At 42.5% G+C, this 16,235-nt stretch overlaps 1 protein-coding gene across 1 annotated transcript in view; it reads left to right on the forward strand.

Moving 5' to 3' along the window:
• The first annotated feature begins 251 nt into the window (after positions 1-251).
• The window catches only part of LOC111165762 (neuronal migration protein doublecortin), a 36,466-nt gene continuing 20,482 nt past the window's right edge, over positions 252-16,235 (forward strand). The window contains exons 1-2 of the mRNA XM_022556718.2: positions 252-650; positions 2,513-2,635. Of these exons, the coding sequence (XP_022412426.2) occupies positions 2,524-2,635 (112 nt within the window). The 5' untranslated portion in view covers positions 252-650; positions 2,513-2,523. The remainder of the gene's footprint in view (positions 651-2,512; positions 2,636-16,235) is intronic.

The following is a 16,235-nucleotide window of genomic DNA, read 5'->3' on the forward strand; positions in this document are numbered from 1 at the left end:
GGGCTACTACCAGGTGCTCAGTTCACTTTTAGCAAAAAGTCCAATTTTTGTGGGTCCAAAGCGGTTAAAAACTGGTGTCCTTCTTCAAAACTCGTGAAGATGGAGAGAGGGACTTCCACGTCTCAGTCAGCCAGAGTCTGTCCATCTCAGGTTGCAGAAGGTCTTTCTCATCTTCCTTGGCCTACACCCCTGCCCCCAGACTTGGGCTAGCAGCACTCTTGTCTGAGGCTCTGAGGAAAGGTGACATTTGTAGGGTCCTCTGCTTGCTGACTTTAATTCAGAGGGGAACATTCCATTTGGACATGGTCTTGAAGTTACTCTTGGTGAAATGGAAACAAGGTACCACACATGCAACATGGAAAGAAAATGGCACTCAGTATATCTTTACTCACGAGGGGCTGTGGTGCAGACTGTGAGCCTGGTATTTTGAGAAAAAGGAGATCCCTGGGGGCTAAAATGTGAAACTTTTTTCCCGTGCCAACATGGCATGAAGTTCACTGTCACAAGACCATCAAATATCAAGTCAATGTTTCCGCTTTCTCTGTAGGTAACCTGTCTCCATGATTTCTTTGGTGATGACGACGTGTTTATTGCCTGCGGTCCTGAAAAATTTCGTTATGCTCAGGATGACTTTTCTCTGGATGAAAATGGTAAGGACAACCACTGAATTTTATTGTTCCATTGTTCTCGCTCCTTCTATCCCTTAGGATTTCCATGGGCTTATATGGCCTGGAAAACATCCATGGATGGTCCCTTTCTCTTGTATAGTTGGATACATGAGTCTCTAAGTGAAAGTTGATTGCATATCTCAGATGTTTGGCCTCCAGACTCAATAAAACTCACTACCGGCCCCAATAGTGACCATATTTCTTGACCCATATATTATGTCACATGGGCTGACAGGCTCAATCAGACCACGGGAAGGAACATTTGGATTCAGAACTTGAATATTGTATGCATATGTTTTTTTTTCTAGTCAACATCCTCCAGCTATTTGGCCCATGTTGATGGTTCCATTTTAGGAATATTTTCCACTGTGTTGTTAGTGTCAAACATTTTCCCTCTTCCCACCTTCTGGCTTGTTGCCCCATTCCCCCTGATTTGTGGCTCAAGATTCCAGAAGATTGTTAATTTCAGGAAGGAGGTGAACATCTGCCCATCTCCCTTTGCTTGAGTCCAAGCTCCACGTGTAAGTTCACGGTGAATTAGCTCACACAGCCACAGGACTAGGGTATGATCCCGATGGAAAGACACATTCAAAACATATTTCCCAATAATGAGGAATAAAGTGTGGGAGAAAACAAATCAAGTTTTACTAATATAGAGTTTACAAACAACTCAAGTGACAGGGACCCTGAAAGGGGTGGCATTTCTGCTGTGTTCACTTTGAGAAGAGGCAAATGACCAGAAAATAGCTAAACAAATCTCGGGCTGTGTCCAGTTTCTTGTATCTTCTACATCTTCGGCTCTGGACAGTAATCACTAAAGTTTATCAATCAAAACAAGAAGTAGAACAAACAAAAATGAGCTTTCTGCTTAACTCCGTTTCCTGAAAAACTTAATTTACCAGAAAAGACCTAATCTTTCTGAGTAACTGATATTTTCAATGTATCTTTAAGTAGAAGGTGACAAGGAGGTGTCCAATGAAGAGACAACCCTGTGCCTAGCTGTTTGGTTCCACTTTGAGCATGATCACGTGAGGTTGGGGAAAGTATAGTGGAAAGAGCTCTAGACTGGGACTCAGGAGACTTGACTGCTCATCCTTATTCTGCTGTTTTCTTCCTTTGTGACGCTAAGCAAGAGGCTTAAGCTCTTTGTATTCTCATCAACAATATGAGTATAATAATCCTCCTAATATATTAGTACAATCAGCGCCCCCAAATTACCATTGTAGGGATGCTGAGTGACCTGCATTAGAAAGGGTGCTCTGAACGTGTCAGATTGGGGTTGGGGAAGTAGCAGGAACGTAGTTCTCTGTAAATGCAAGATGGTGGTGGTGGTGGTAGTGCTTATTTATAAAATGGCATGACGTCCTTAATACGCCTATTACAATACATGGCATGCGATGAATAATAAATAATAGCTCCCTCCCCCTCCTTTAAATTACTCACGAATGTTTCATCTGCGTGGCTGCAACCTCTGAGCTGTCAGTCTCTTCTCCAAGGAAATTAATTAATTATGCCAACAGGTGCTATTCTGAGACATGACTGGGTTATCCAAAAGTGATTGAGTTGACTATTGAATTACCTGCCCGAACTGCTTTTCTACTCCTTCCCTTGTTTCCATGATTCAGGAATTTAGACACCTGGCTTAGCCCAGGTGACTTTTGAAAGTTTCTCCCACGCCTCCCTCTCCAGAGCCATCGTTCCTTCAAACAATGAGAACCACCTTGTAGTCCTGAGCCCTAAGGTGCTTTGGTATGTGGTGCTTATAGCAGTTTCCAGAGGTTGGTAAGATGCTGAGTCTTGGTTCTCCCCGGCTCTACTAAGCTGTCTGTGTCCTTTTCCACCAGAATGCCGAGTCATGAAGGGAAACCCATCAGCCACAGCTGGCCCAAAGGCATCCCCAACACCTCAGAAGAGTTCAGCCAAGAGCCCTGGCCCCATGCGCCGGAGCAAGTCTCCAGCTGACTCAGGTAACGACCAAGACGGTGAGTGCTCTTCTCCTAACTGTGCACGCTGACTTCATTTACAGAGGCCAGTACCCTCTGCATGCAGAGGAATGAGTTCCTCATGAACACCATTTGTGTCTCCATGAGACCAATTCTATCAGTTCAGAGACTAACCAGTTCAACTTGTTTGGAGTCATGGAGACACAGCTACAACACCGATTCTACTCAAATGGATGCAGACCAGAGATCTGACCCACTTGCCATGCCTGCTGTAATGCTATTTGTCATGGTTGTGTTCATTGCCATCATTCTCAACGTCATCCAGCCAATGCATAGTCAATGAAATAATCAAGTCAAACGTAAATTTGAGATAGAAAATCAGAATCAAAAACAAAATGTGGAAAAAAAGCCACCTCCCTCAAAGTGTCAACATGGTGGATGCCCTTGAGCTTCAAATTTGACTTTGAATGTTTTTAGAAGTCAAAACCAAAAGAGAAACAAAATAAATTGCATCATTCTCACAGGAGTAAAGGACATATAGGCCAGGCTCTGAAAGGAAATAAAGACATTTGTCATAGAGGATTTTATTTAGTGGACAGTGAGCAATCTAAAAAATGTGGTCTAGGGATCACTGCTGACCCATGAACTATTTATCAGTGTGTGATGAGATTAGGAGCTTGTGGCAAATGTAAATCATGCCACTGAGCAAACCATTTACTTCACAGCATGATTTTACTGATAAAGGCAGCAGTGTGCTGGCTTACATTCTGGTACAAGGTACACCCATAGCTTGAGTGGCACTGGTACACCCATAGCTTGAGTGGCACTGATCTAAAAGGCAAAAGGGCAGAGAAGGCCAAGTTTAGAAGCTTAGTAGACTCATGCACGGACAATTTGAGTCCTTCATGGTAAAGAAATTATATGCTCCAGAAGATTTACTCATTTGTCCTCCCAAAGCTCAGGGTTCACCATGAGAATTCTTCTAGCCTGAGAGCCTTGGGGCAGAGAGCAAAAGCACTCTTTATCGCTTCTTCAATTTGAGGCAGCTTGAGCAGCCTGTTGGCTTTGAAATGCCCGTGGCCTGGAAAAAAAGCCAGTCCTGCTGGCCTCACACTACCATGCCTATCACCGGCCATCTCTTTATTCTCAAGCAGAAGGAACTCAACTGTGAAGAGGCAGCTCAGGCTTTTCATGCTTCCATCTCTTTGCATACCCTGTTCTCCCGCACCTGGAATGCCATCCCTCAAACCTGCCACTCTTCTTTGCTTGAAAACTCCTACTCATCCTTCAACACCTCAAATAGAAATAGTTGTTCCATTCTCCGCAACATCATAGCACGGTATTCATATCTCTGGGGTAATATTCACCACAACTGTGTTGTAAAGTATGTATTTACTTGTATGTATTTACTTCATCAACTAAATGCTGGTTCCCTCAAGGGCAAGGTGTCATGTTCATTTCTGTATCCTCAGTGCTGAGCACAGTACCTGGGTCCTAGTAGATGCTCAGATAATGCTTGTGAATGAATAGATGCATAAGAGCACCTATTTCACCCAGCATGGTACTAGAGACCCAATAAGCATGTAGGTAATATTTGCGGAAGGAATAAAAAATGCATGTGTTTGGTGATATTTTGATTAAGCGTACAGAACAGCACATGAATCTATCTAAGCAAATTCATATTGCTCAAACTACAAAGACCTAGAGTTTAGCACTTGGATTGAGAATGAAATTGTTTATAAGGTTCTAAGCAGGGCCTTGCCCAAAAAATGGACTTTAAACAGTTGATCAAGATTCCTAAAGTCTGGCAATAACCACTTAGCTGATAATTTTTTCAGAAGTATCACTGGCTATTTCTGGGATTTCTAACCTGTATTACTTATCTCTTGCTATAAAACAAATTACTCGGAAACATAGTAGCTTAAAACAGCAAACATTTTTTTTATCTCACAGTTTCTGTGGGTCAGGAATTCTGGGGTGGCTTAGCTGGGTGGTTGTGTCCAGCTCAGAATCTCTCATGTAGTTGAGGTCAAGGTATTAGTAGGGGCTGTAGTCATCTGAAGGCTCAACTGGGACTGTAGGATCCACTTCCAAGATGGCCATTGGCAGGATCTTCCCCACAGACAGCAATTCAAGAGGGTGAATAAGGAAGAAGATGTGGTGCCTTTTATGGTCTCCTCTCCAAAGCTACACACTGTCACTTCTGTTTTATTCATTAGAAGCAGTCACTAAGGCCAGCCCACATTCAAGGGGAGGGGAAGCAGGCTCCATTTCTGGAAGGGAGGAATATCAAAGAATTTGTGGACCTAGTTTTAAACCATCACATAACCCATTAGTTAGAAATGCTGGAGTGGTAGCAGTTTGAAGTAAATCGATTCTCTTTGCAGACTGTATCCAATTGGATTACCCAGAACACATGAACCCAACCACCTGTAATTAAACACAGTTTAAAGATGTGTCAAATAACTGATCTCCAGCATACTACATGCAGAATTTCCCTTCTAAAATGTATGCACTTCACTGATTCTAAGATGTTGGAGACAGAGAAGGAATGCATTAGGACTCAATGAATATGTGTCAAATTGAAAGGAGTTATAATAGATCCCAACCTAGGCTTAGGCAGGCAAGATCTATTCTTATTCCTTCAGACCTCCCTTGCTAAAAGAAGGAATGAGGATGTATTCACACACACAAGGTAAACAAAGTAACCAATTTGAGGTAGGAAAATGGGACCTTACTTTGGCAGATATCAGAATTACAAGCAGCCCCAGTTTCCTACCAGTAAAAAATCTAAAGTGTTATCCTCAGTAGAGAGAATTTAAATATCTTCATTTCAGATAGTTCATGAACATAAATGAAGTCAAACTCTAGTCTAGCCAACCTTCATGGCAATTTCCGGAACATTTGAGCTTATCTTAGATGATGTATTTAGAGCCCCCACATGATTTCAGCCCCAAAGGGTAAAAGGATTCACGTAACACAACCTTGCCCATGCCATGGGAGTTTAGGGCCAAGTCTAGGACATCCACTCGGTGAACATTGCACAGGGGCAAAGCTGATCTCGGGCAAACAGGACTTTAGGTAAGGTTCAGATTTGACATACCCATTTTCCCTTTTCCACCCCCTCCTCACTCAGGACCATCTCAAGCTGGGAGGTGTAGGGAGATAGGATATGGAAGAGGAGGGAGAGACATCTCTCTAGGAAAACCCAATTATACCACTTCCCAGCTTTGTGACTTGGGACAAGTTTCTTACCTTGTCTAAGACTTGGTTTCCATTTTGGATAAGACAGAATTTGCATGTCTAGACAAAAATCATTTTCCATTGTTATCGGTGATTTCCAGGGTTGTAAAATAGCTTCCACAGAATCAGAATCAGGTAACAAGAAGGGTGAGCTATAGACAATGCAGAGTTTTGCATTAGCATAAATTTCTCCTTACAAACATAAAGAAAGAATTGTTTCATAAAGCATCAAGGCTTTCTGAGCTGTTAGCAAGAGACATATACAGATGAATATACATTTAACCAAAGAATAATGGCAGTGTGTGGGGCTGAAATTCTTTGTTCTTTTGTAGTACATGGTAGTACCACCCTGTTTCCATTCTGTGTCGGTCTGTCTTAGATCTGAGACTTGTGGATGGATCCACATTTCTTCATTCAACCTGAGTGACTAAAGGTTGTGGAAGATAGGCCATTTCCAGGGAATCTTAACTACCTTCCTTTGATGGCAAACGAAAGCCAAAAATCTTCCTCTTTAGCCGGGATTCAAACCAAATGAAACATTGGCTCAGTTCAGGTTCAGTTAAAGGAATGTTTTGATGTTCTAGTTCATTAGAAAATATATAGGTTTGTTTCTGGTTTGAACAAGTTTGCTAGCTTTTCAAATATATATATATATTATATATATAATATATGTATATATAAAATATATATATTTGGTCCAATTCATGGTTCAGTTAATATCTGGGTTCAGTTTGACTTGAGGCTTAGGAAATTGATGCTATTTGGTCTGTAATTTGCGTCATAATTTGATTCTTTGTTCCTTATTCCTTAAGTTGTCTCTTTCCCATTCTGCCCATGAATAAATCAAAGTCCTTCTACTTTATTCCCTTCAAGTTCAGTCCCTACTCCTGCCAGTACTGAGTTTGCCCCCAGAGGGAATGTCTGTTGCTAAGCCCTAAACTTGAGTTAAGGAAGGATTTGATTGTCTATACAATATTGCTATAAGGAGCTCTCATTCTCACTGGGCAGAGCTGACAGACTCTGAGAATCCAAGTCCCATTAGCCAGGTTTGTCTTTAAAGTAGGGCAAGGGATTGTGTGGTAAGCAGATGAAACCTGAGCCCAGAAGGCTCCTGTGGAATGTTTGAAGGAAGTTTGTGCAGTGCTCCCTTTCGATTAACCTAGGACTTGCCATTTGATGGGCAAAGGTAAGCCTGGCTTCAGAACTAAAGGAAGACATTTCTGTGTCTCTCTACTTCCATTTTAGCCATTAATGTGTTAATTTTTCTCTTTATGCAGCTACCCCCCAATTGAATTGAATTGAATTGAATTAAAAGGACAAAGTCAGCTAGTTGCTGGGAAGGAATCTTTTCTTTTTCTTTCTGTTGTTTTTTTTTTTTTTTAAAGGAGCCTCCAAGGAAGCTAATTCCCACTTGAGAGGATTGTAATGTGATCATTAGTTTGCTATTCTTCAATAGTATATCATTGTTGCAGCAACCCGATGTTCTCCACCCTCCTTCCCCCAACCTATGTGCACCTATTCCTGAAAGTCAAATCTTCCCTGTTCCCAAACGCCCAAGAATGAATGTCTTCTCTACCAAAATACATAGCTTTTGAAAGGGGAGGTCGAGGGCCACAAAACAGCCAGGTGAGGGTGCCCATGGGAGAATAGTATCCGGGAGTCCTCTTCTGAACCAAAGACGCTGCTTTGGGTTGCCTAAGATGGAGGGGCCTGGATGTTCTGACCTTCCTGAATGTGACTGTCTGGATGTACCAGCTCGGTCTAATAAAAATATAATGAGAGCCACAAATGCAATCCTTGTATGTAATTTTAAATTTTCTAGTAGCCACAGTTACGCTCAAAGAAACAGGTGAAATTAGCTTTGAAAATGTATTTTATTTTACTGAATATATCTGAAATCTTATCACTTCATCATGTAACCAATGTAAGAAATTGTTGAGATATTTTACATTTGTTGAAATGGGACTGTATTTTACACTTACAGCACATCTCAATTCTGACTAGCCACACTTCAAATGCTCACTAGCCATGTGTGACTAGTAGACAGCACAATACCCTTCTTCTGCATCTGAGAGAAGTTCCAGATAATGATCTTTTACATGAAGTAAATGCTCTGCACTTTGCAAAATATTTCCAAACCTGTCATCTCAGTTGTCACTCATAATAGCACCATGGCTTAAATTGGGAAAGGAAAATTATCCAGTTTTTTTTAGATTGGAGAACTAACATATAAAGAGGTTCAGTAAATCTTTCAGTCTTCCCGATATCTATTTAGTACTCAAGAACGAGAGCCCAGCTCTCCTGACTCCCAGGTAGGCGGTCCTTGCGTTGTCCTTAAATCAGGGTGTAGAAGCTCCAGAGTGGTGAATAAACAGTCTCTGTTGCATGGTCCTTGCTTCTCTGCTTCCTTCCACCTTCCCCCACCTCCAGGCAAGGGATGTGGAGAGACTGGGAGAGGGGGGTGGTATCTGTGTCATTCTCTTTGTGCAGCATAGAGCAAGCCATGAGTAATTAAGCACCTTTGTTTCCAGTGCCCAGTCCTAGACAATCCACCAGCTCCCCTACAGTCAGTCCAAGGGGAAGTGGTGCCCTTGGCGAAGCTATGGGAAGAGAAAAACTTGCCTTGCCTCCTCCCCCACTCTGATTCTTTCTAAAACCACAGCTTACGTCTAGTTTAAGTGGAAGAACTGTCCTATATATAAGGCAAATTTTCCATTGCCATTGGAGAGCCGTTTAGTAAATGGTTGGAGCAAGCAGTCAAATGCCACTCCCCCCCCCCGCCCCCGTCCCTGAGCACTCCACACAGCATGGGATGCGGTCGTGCTAACCCATCTCCCTGCAGTAGCAGTCCTAGCAACCTGCTGCAGCCGGGGACTTGTGTGTTTTTTGGCTGCGTTGGGTCTTCATTGCTGCGCGAGGGCTTTTCTCTAGTTGTGGCGAGCAGGGGCTACTCTTCATTGTAGAGCGTGGGCTTCTCATTGTGGTGGCTTCTCTAGGGCACGCGGGCTTCAGTAGTTGTGTCATGCGGGCTTCAGTAGTTGTGGCTCACAGGCTCTAGAGCGCAGACTCAGTAGTTGTGGCGCGTGGGCTTAGTTGCTCCTCGGCATGTGGGATCTTCCCGGACCAGGGCTCGAACCCGTGTCCCCTGCATTGGCAGGTGGATTCTCAACCACTGTGCCACCAGGGAAGTCCAGGGACTTGTGTTTAAATACAACTGATTCCCCAAATTTTTGGTGGAGTAACTAGTAATGCTAGGTGCTATGAGGAAAAGAAATGATAAGAAGAAGTACCTGTCACTAAGAAGCTTATGATTTATTTGGGGAACCAGTATGCATATAAAATTTAACAAAAATTTTTATTTACAAATACTTACATAGTTCATATGTGCCAAGCAACCGTTCTAATCACTTTACGTGTATTAACTAGTTTAATCCTTACAACAACTTTAGAGGTAGGTGCTATTATCCCCATTTGCAGATGAAGAAACTAGGGCATATGAACAATGTGACCTGTCCAAGATCACAGAGCTAGTAAGTGGTAGAGCTGGGATTTGAATCCAGGCAATCTGGCTCCACAGTCCACAATATAACCATTGCACTGTGATGCTAAATAAGACTTAATGATAATGGTTTGTTTAAATGCCAAGTGCATGAGAGATACAGGCAGTAAGTGCTATTGGAAGTACTGGAGTTTGTGGGAAAGAGAGTTCATTGGGGGCTGGGGTGCTAAGGGAAGGCTTCCTGGAAGAACTGGGGCTTGAAAGAGAATTAGATTTCAATTGATAAGGAAATGGATATTTCTGGCAGCAGAGAAAGCATGAACAAAAGAGCAGACGTGGTGATGAATATAGCATATCGGGGTACAGAGAGGCGACCGTTAAATCTACGTCTCCAGCCCCAACCTTCCTTCCGGATGTCAGTGCCATGAATGCTTACCAGACAATTCTGCTTATATGTGCCAAATGCAACGTGTCTAAAAGTCAAAAACATCTCCTCTCCCCAGCTCCCAGACAGTAGAATCAATTCTATTCTATTCCCCAGGCGCAACACCTTGGCGTTATCTTTGATTCTTCCCACTCTTTAATCCTTCACGTCCACCATATGCTGTTCCTGTTGTTGAACATTTGAAACATCTTCACCTTTCCCACACAGAAGTCCCTTCCTTTCCCTCATCACCTGATGCCTGGATTACTCAACACACCCCTACACAGTATCTCTGCTTCAAATCTCTGTCCACTTACACATCTGCCGTGGTGCCACCACATTTTTCATCCTAAAACATGGCCATTGTGTAACTTTCCTGCTCCAGTACCTTCAGTGCTTCCACGTTGAGTTCAGTGATCACTCCTGCCCCCATGGTAAGGCTGAGCGAGTAAAAAGAGAGAAGAGCCGACAGCTGAAGACTGTTCTGGGGAGCACAGCAATAACATGCAAAAACCAGAATTATGGGCTTCACTCGGGAAAACTTCAGTCCTCTAATGCCTGACCTGCTAGCGAAAGAATTAGTGTTCAGCCGGTATAGGTTGATAAATCACCCCCTGTGGAAGGCGATTTCCTAACTTGGTGCTTCAATTCCTTCCATTTCTAATAATGGCAGTAGTAATAGCAATAGAAGATGTCATTACTGAGGCCTCCCTATCTGCTAAGGCACCTGGCTAAGCATTTTATATGTAGTCTCTCATGTACTCCTCAGAACAACAATTGCCATATGCATTCTTTTTATTCAAATGTTACAGTTGAGGAAACAGGCTCACAGAGGGTAGGTTACACCCAAGGTCACACATCTAGGAAATGGCTAAGCCAGGATTTAAAACCCTGACTGATTCCAAAGCATATGTTCTTTCCACAAATAAGAGCAGTGTAGTTTCTTCTAGTTCCTGCCCAATAAAATTGGGAGTGAGTGTTGACAACAGGCGTGCTCCACCAGAAACATGTTCCCAGCAGAGCGACCTTCGACTGGAAATAAATGTTGTCAGCATTGTCAAGCCTGAGAAAATAATCTTGGCACATCCAGCAGCCTTCTTACAGATGTCCTCTTCTTGAGGGAAACTGATCTGTGCCAAATATTACACAACTGGGTACACATATCTGTTCTTTTCTTTGTTTGTTTGTTTTTTTAAATCTTTATTGGAGTATAATTGCTTTACAATGGTGTGTTAGTTGCTGCTGTATAACAAAGTGAATCAGCTATATGTACACATATATCCCCATATCCCCTCCCTCTTGCGTCTCCCTCCCACCCTCCCTATCCCACCCCTCTAGGTGGTCACAGAGCACCGAGCTGATCCCCCTGTGCTACGCGGCTGCTTCCCACTAGCTATCTATTTTACATCTGGTAGTGTATATATGTCCATGCCACTCTCTCACTTCGTCCCAGCGTACCCTTCCCCCTCCCCGTGTCCTCAAGTCCATTCTCTATGCCTGCATCTGTATTCCTGTCCTGCCCCTAGGTTCTTTTTTTTTTTACATAAATTTATTTATTGATTTATTTCTATTTTTGGCTGCCTTGGGTCTTCGTTGCTGCATGTGGGCTTCTCTCTAGTTGCGGCGAGCGGGGGCCACTCCTCGCCACGGTGTGCAGGCCTCCCATTGAGGTGGCTTCTCCCGCTGCAGAGCACGGGCTCCAGGCACGCGGGCCTCAGCAGTTGTGCCTAGATAGCTCCAGAGCGCAGGTTCAGTAGTTGTGGCTCACGGGCTTAGTTGCTCCGCGGCATGTGGGATCTTCCTGGACCAGGGCTCGAACCTGTGTCCCCTGCATTGGCAGGCGGATTCTCAACCACTGCGCCACCAGGGAAACCCTGCCCCTAGGTTCTTCAGAACCATTTTTTTTTCTGTAGATTCCATATATATGTGTTAGCATACGGTATTTGTTTTTCTCTTTCTGACTTACTTCACTCTGTATGACAGACTCTAGGTCCATCCACCTCACTACAAATAACTCAATTTTGTTTCCTTATATGGTTGAGTAATATTCCATCGTATATATGTGCCACATCTTCTTTATCCATTCATCTGCTGATGGACACTTAGGTTGCTGCCATGTCCTGGCTATTGTAAATAGAGCTGCAATGAACATTGTGTTGCATGGCTCTTTTTGAATTATGGTTTTTTCAGGGTATAGGCCCAGTAGTGGGATTGCTGGGTCGTATGGTAGTTCTATTTCTAGTTTTTAAAGGAACCTCCATACTGTTCTCCATAGTGGCTGTATCAATTTACATTCCCACCAACAGTGCAAGAGGGTTCCCTTTTCTTCACACCCTCTCCAGCATTTATTGTTTGTAGGTTTTTTGATGATGGCCATTCTGACCGGTGTGAGATGATATCTCATTGTAGTTTTGATTTGCATTTCTCTAATGATTAATGACGTTGAGCAGTCTTTCATGTGTTTGTTGGCAGTCTGTATATCTTCTTTGGAGAAATGTCTATTTAGGTCTTCTGCCCATTTTTGGATTGGGTTGTTTGTTTTCTTGATATTGAGCTGCATGAGCTGCTTTTATATTTTGGAGATTAAACCTTTGTCAGTTGCTTCATTTGCAAATATTTTCTCCCATTCTGAAGGTTGTCTTTTCGTCTTGTTCATGGTTTCCTTTGCTGTGCAAAAGCTTTTAAGTTTCCTTAGGTCCCATTAGTTTATTTTTGTTTTTATTTCCATTTCTCTAGGAGGCAGGTCAGAAAGGATCTTGCTGTGATTTATGTCATGGAGTGTTCTGCCTATGTTTTCCTCTAAGAGTTTTCTAGTGTCTGGCCTTACATTTAGGTCTTTAATCCACTCTGAGTTTTTTTTTATGTCTTAATTTCCATTCTTTTACATGTAGCTGCCCAGTTTTCCAGCACCACTTATTGAAGAGTCTGTCTTTTCTGCATTGTATATTCTTTCCTCCTTTATCAAAGATAAGGTGACCATATGTGCATGGGTTTATCTCTGGGCTTTCTGTCCTGTTCCATTGATCTATATTTCTGTTTTTGTGCCAGTACCATACTGTCTTGATTACTGTAGCTTTGTAGTCTGAAGTCAGGGAGCCTGATACCTCCAGTTCCGTTTTTCGTTCTCAAGATTGCTTTGGCTATTCGGGGTCTCTTGTGTTTCCATACAAATTATGAAATTTTTTGTTCTAGTTCTGTGAAAAATGCCAGTGGTAGTTTGATAGGGATTGCATTGAATCTGTAGATTGCTTTGGGTAGTATAGTCATTTTCACAATGTTCCTTCTTCCAATCCAAGAATGTGGTATATCTCTCCATTTATTTGTATCATTTTTAATTTCTTTCATCAGTGTCTTATAGTTTTCTGCATACAGGTCTTTTGTCTCCTTAGGTAGGTTTATTCCTAGATTATTTTATTCTTTTTGTTGCCATGGTAAATGGGAGTGTTTTCTTAATTCCACTTTCAGATTTTTCATCATTAGTGTATAGGAGCGTCAGAGATTTCTGTGCATTAATTTTGTATCCTGCTACTTTACCAGATTCATTGATTAGCTCTAGTAGTTTTCTGGCAGCATCTTTAGGATTCCCTGTGTATAGTATCATGTCATCTACAAACAGTGACAGTTTTACTTCTTCTTTTCTGATTTGGATTCCTTTTATTCCTTTTTCATCTCTAATTGCTGTGGCTAAAACTTCCAAAACTATGTTGAATAAGATTGGTGAGAGTGGGCAACCTTGTTTAGTTCCTGGTCTTAGTGGAAATGGTTTCAGTTTTTCACCACTGAGAATGATGTTGGCTCTGTGTTTGTCGTATATGGCCTTTATTATGTTGAGGTAAGTTCCCTCTATGCCCACTTTCTGGAGGGTTTTTATCATAAATGGGTGTTGAATTTTTGTCGAAAGCTTTTTCTGCATCTACTGAGATGATCATACGGTTTTCATTCTTCAATTTGTTAATATGGTGTATCACATTGAGTGATTTGCGTATATTGCAGAATCCTTGCATTCCTGGGATAAACCCCACTTGATCATGGTGTACGATCCTTTTAATGTGCTGTTGGATTCTGCTTGCTAGTATTTTGTTGAGGATTTTTGCATCTATGTTCATCAGTGATATATTTAGTTTTTTAAGGAACCTCCATGCTGTTCTCCATAGTGGCTGTGTCAATTTACATTCCCACCAACAGTGTAGGAGGGTTCCCTTTCCTCCACACCCTCTCCAGCATCACATATTTGTTTTGCAACAGGGAAAACTCTTACTTCTCTCCCCTATTTGAAAGATTCACCACTGCAATGCTGTTTAAGACTCTGTAGGGAATAGATTTAAAGTTCAAATTCCAACTTCTGAACTTAGGGTATCTCACAACTTATGCTTGAATTTGGTCTGAGAACTGGCCCTATGATCAAATCAGTGAAGAACTGTTTTAGGGCCCCTTAGTTCTTGCTTCCCTACTGGATGGTTCTGGGGAGAGGGACAAAGGATTTCCACTGAGCAGAAGCAATTAGCCAAACCAATCCACACACCCCGCCCAAGGGCTCTTTGGAATGAATGTGTGAAAACCACAGGCCCTGTCTCTTGGCCTTGTTCTAAAGTAAGTTGAAACCACTTTGGTTCTACTTGGATGGCCTTCCAGGAAACCTCCCTGTATAAGTAGGGAGGAACCAGGGTGTCTTTGGACTGGAATGAAGGAGCACTTAGAGCATCTCAAAATGAGAAAGAAATGAGGAAGTGGCTGCTGTATCGTATATGGAGATCTCCCTCTGCAAGGCATTAGGGAATTAGAAAAGACAAGACAGAGAACCAGTCACTAAAAGGTCATGGTGGTATGTGATATGCTAACTTTGAGGGAATTTTGAAATGAATCTGTGAGCAAATCCTCAAGTCCACCATCCATTGAGAAGAAGCAGTTTATACCCTTTAAGCAAGTCCTACACTCTCTGAGCCTCTGTATCCTTGTGATTAAAAGGAGACTATTAATTCCTGGCTACCATCTCTTGGGGTTATCAGGAGAATCATGTGAATTCATATATTGCAAAATGCTTTGGAAACAATTGTAGAAATACATCTGCAATTATTAAGGTGGCTCTGAAATTATTGTCATGGCTTTTTTTTTGTAGACTGAGTTATTTATTTTCAGTGAGCAATATTTCAAAATAGACATCAAACCAAAACCAGTAGACTTGATTTTGAGTTGAGCTCAAGTGTTGGGATTTAGAATGGGAGGGAAAAGCCAGAGCTAAGTGGATGAGTGTTAAATCAGTTTGCTCTCCAGTCAAAGGTTGGGTGAAAACATATGTCAAACCGGCCCTTTTCTTCCTGCGCCATGCAAACTTGAACCCGGAGAGTATAATGGCTTGTCTAACTCATTGCCCAGACAATTCTTTAATCACTGTACCTGGGGCTACTTACATCCACCTTACACACAGTTGCGTCCTGATTTCCAGGGATCAGTCCAGCCTCCAGACAAGGGAATCCATAGTCTTAAGAGCTCAGCATCAACTTGCCAGGCTGGTGACCATACTCTGCCCTTGGCCGCCCATGCAAGAGACTGAACTTTCTCCTTGTTCTTTGGGAACTGACTCCCTCCGCCTTGTCCCTCACTCCTGGGAACCCGTATTCCCCTACACATTTAAATCCCTGCAAATCTAGTTAATTCAGCCTAGTTACCTTACCCGCCATCTTTTGTTTGGGCTTGTCCTGTTCCATTCTGATAGAGCCAAGGATTTAAAAACAAGCGCTGGGGAATGGGCAGGTATAATCATTCAGAGAAGCTAGTAAGCCAAGACTGTGCCAGGCCAAGCTTGGCAGTTGTGCTGCATACCTGAGGGGCGTGACAGGGCACAGATACCATCTTCCCAGAGGCATGTGGCATGAGGGTAGTTACATGTCTGTCTGGCTGCTCTGTCTGCTATTGTTTCATGACATTTTCTATGAAACCCAGTTGGTAGGGTGAATGGAAGATAGCTCTTGCTAATCACTTTCTAATCTAAACTAGATCAAGTAGGATAAAAGTCTAGAAGATGAGCATAAGCTCTGGTGTCTGCTTCTACCTGCTCCTCTTTCTTTCTTTTTTCCTCTGTCACAAACCTTCTCCTTCCTTCCTACCCGCCATCAGAAAGTTGTCATAAGTAGGAGTCCCAGAAGCAAATCATGTAAAAAAGGAAGAGCAATGTAGCGAAAACTGAAAACAAACCAAAACACACATAGACTTTGGAATCAGAGAGACCTGTGTTCAAATCCTGACTTTGCTACCCCTAACTGGAGCGAGCCTCTATTTCCCTAACAGAAATTAGAATACGACTAGATGAGGCTCTGTGTGTGTGTGTGTGTGTGTGTGTGTGTGTGTGTGTGAGAGAGAGAGAGAGAGAGAGAGAGAGAGAGAATGGAAAGAGAGAAAAGAAGAGTGCCTAGCTTATCACAGACACACAGTAAGCATTATTATCCTGGTTTTTATTGATA

Source organism: Delphinapterus leucas, chromosome X (assembly GCF_059928025.1).
Source record: "Delphinapterus leucas isolate spDelLeu-1000000601 "Yukka" chromosome X, BTC_Dleu_Yukka2, whole genome shotgun sequence".
NCBI lineage: Eukaryota > Metazoa > Chordata > Mammalia > Artiodactyla > Monodontidae > Delphinapterus > Delphinapterus leucas.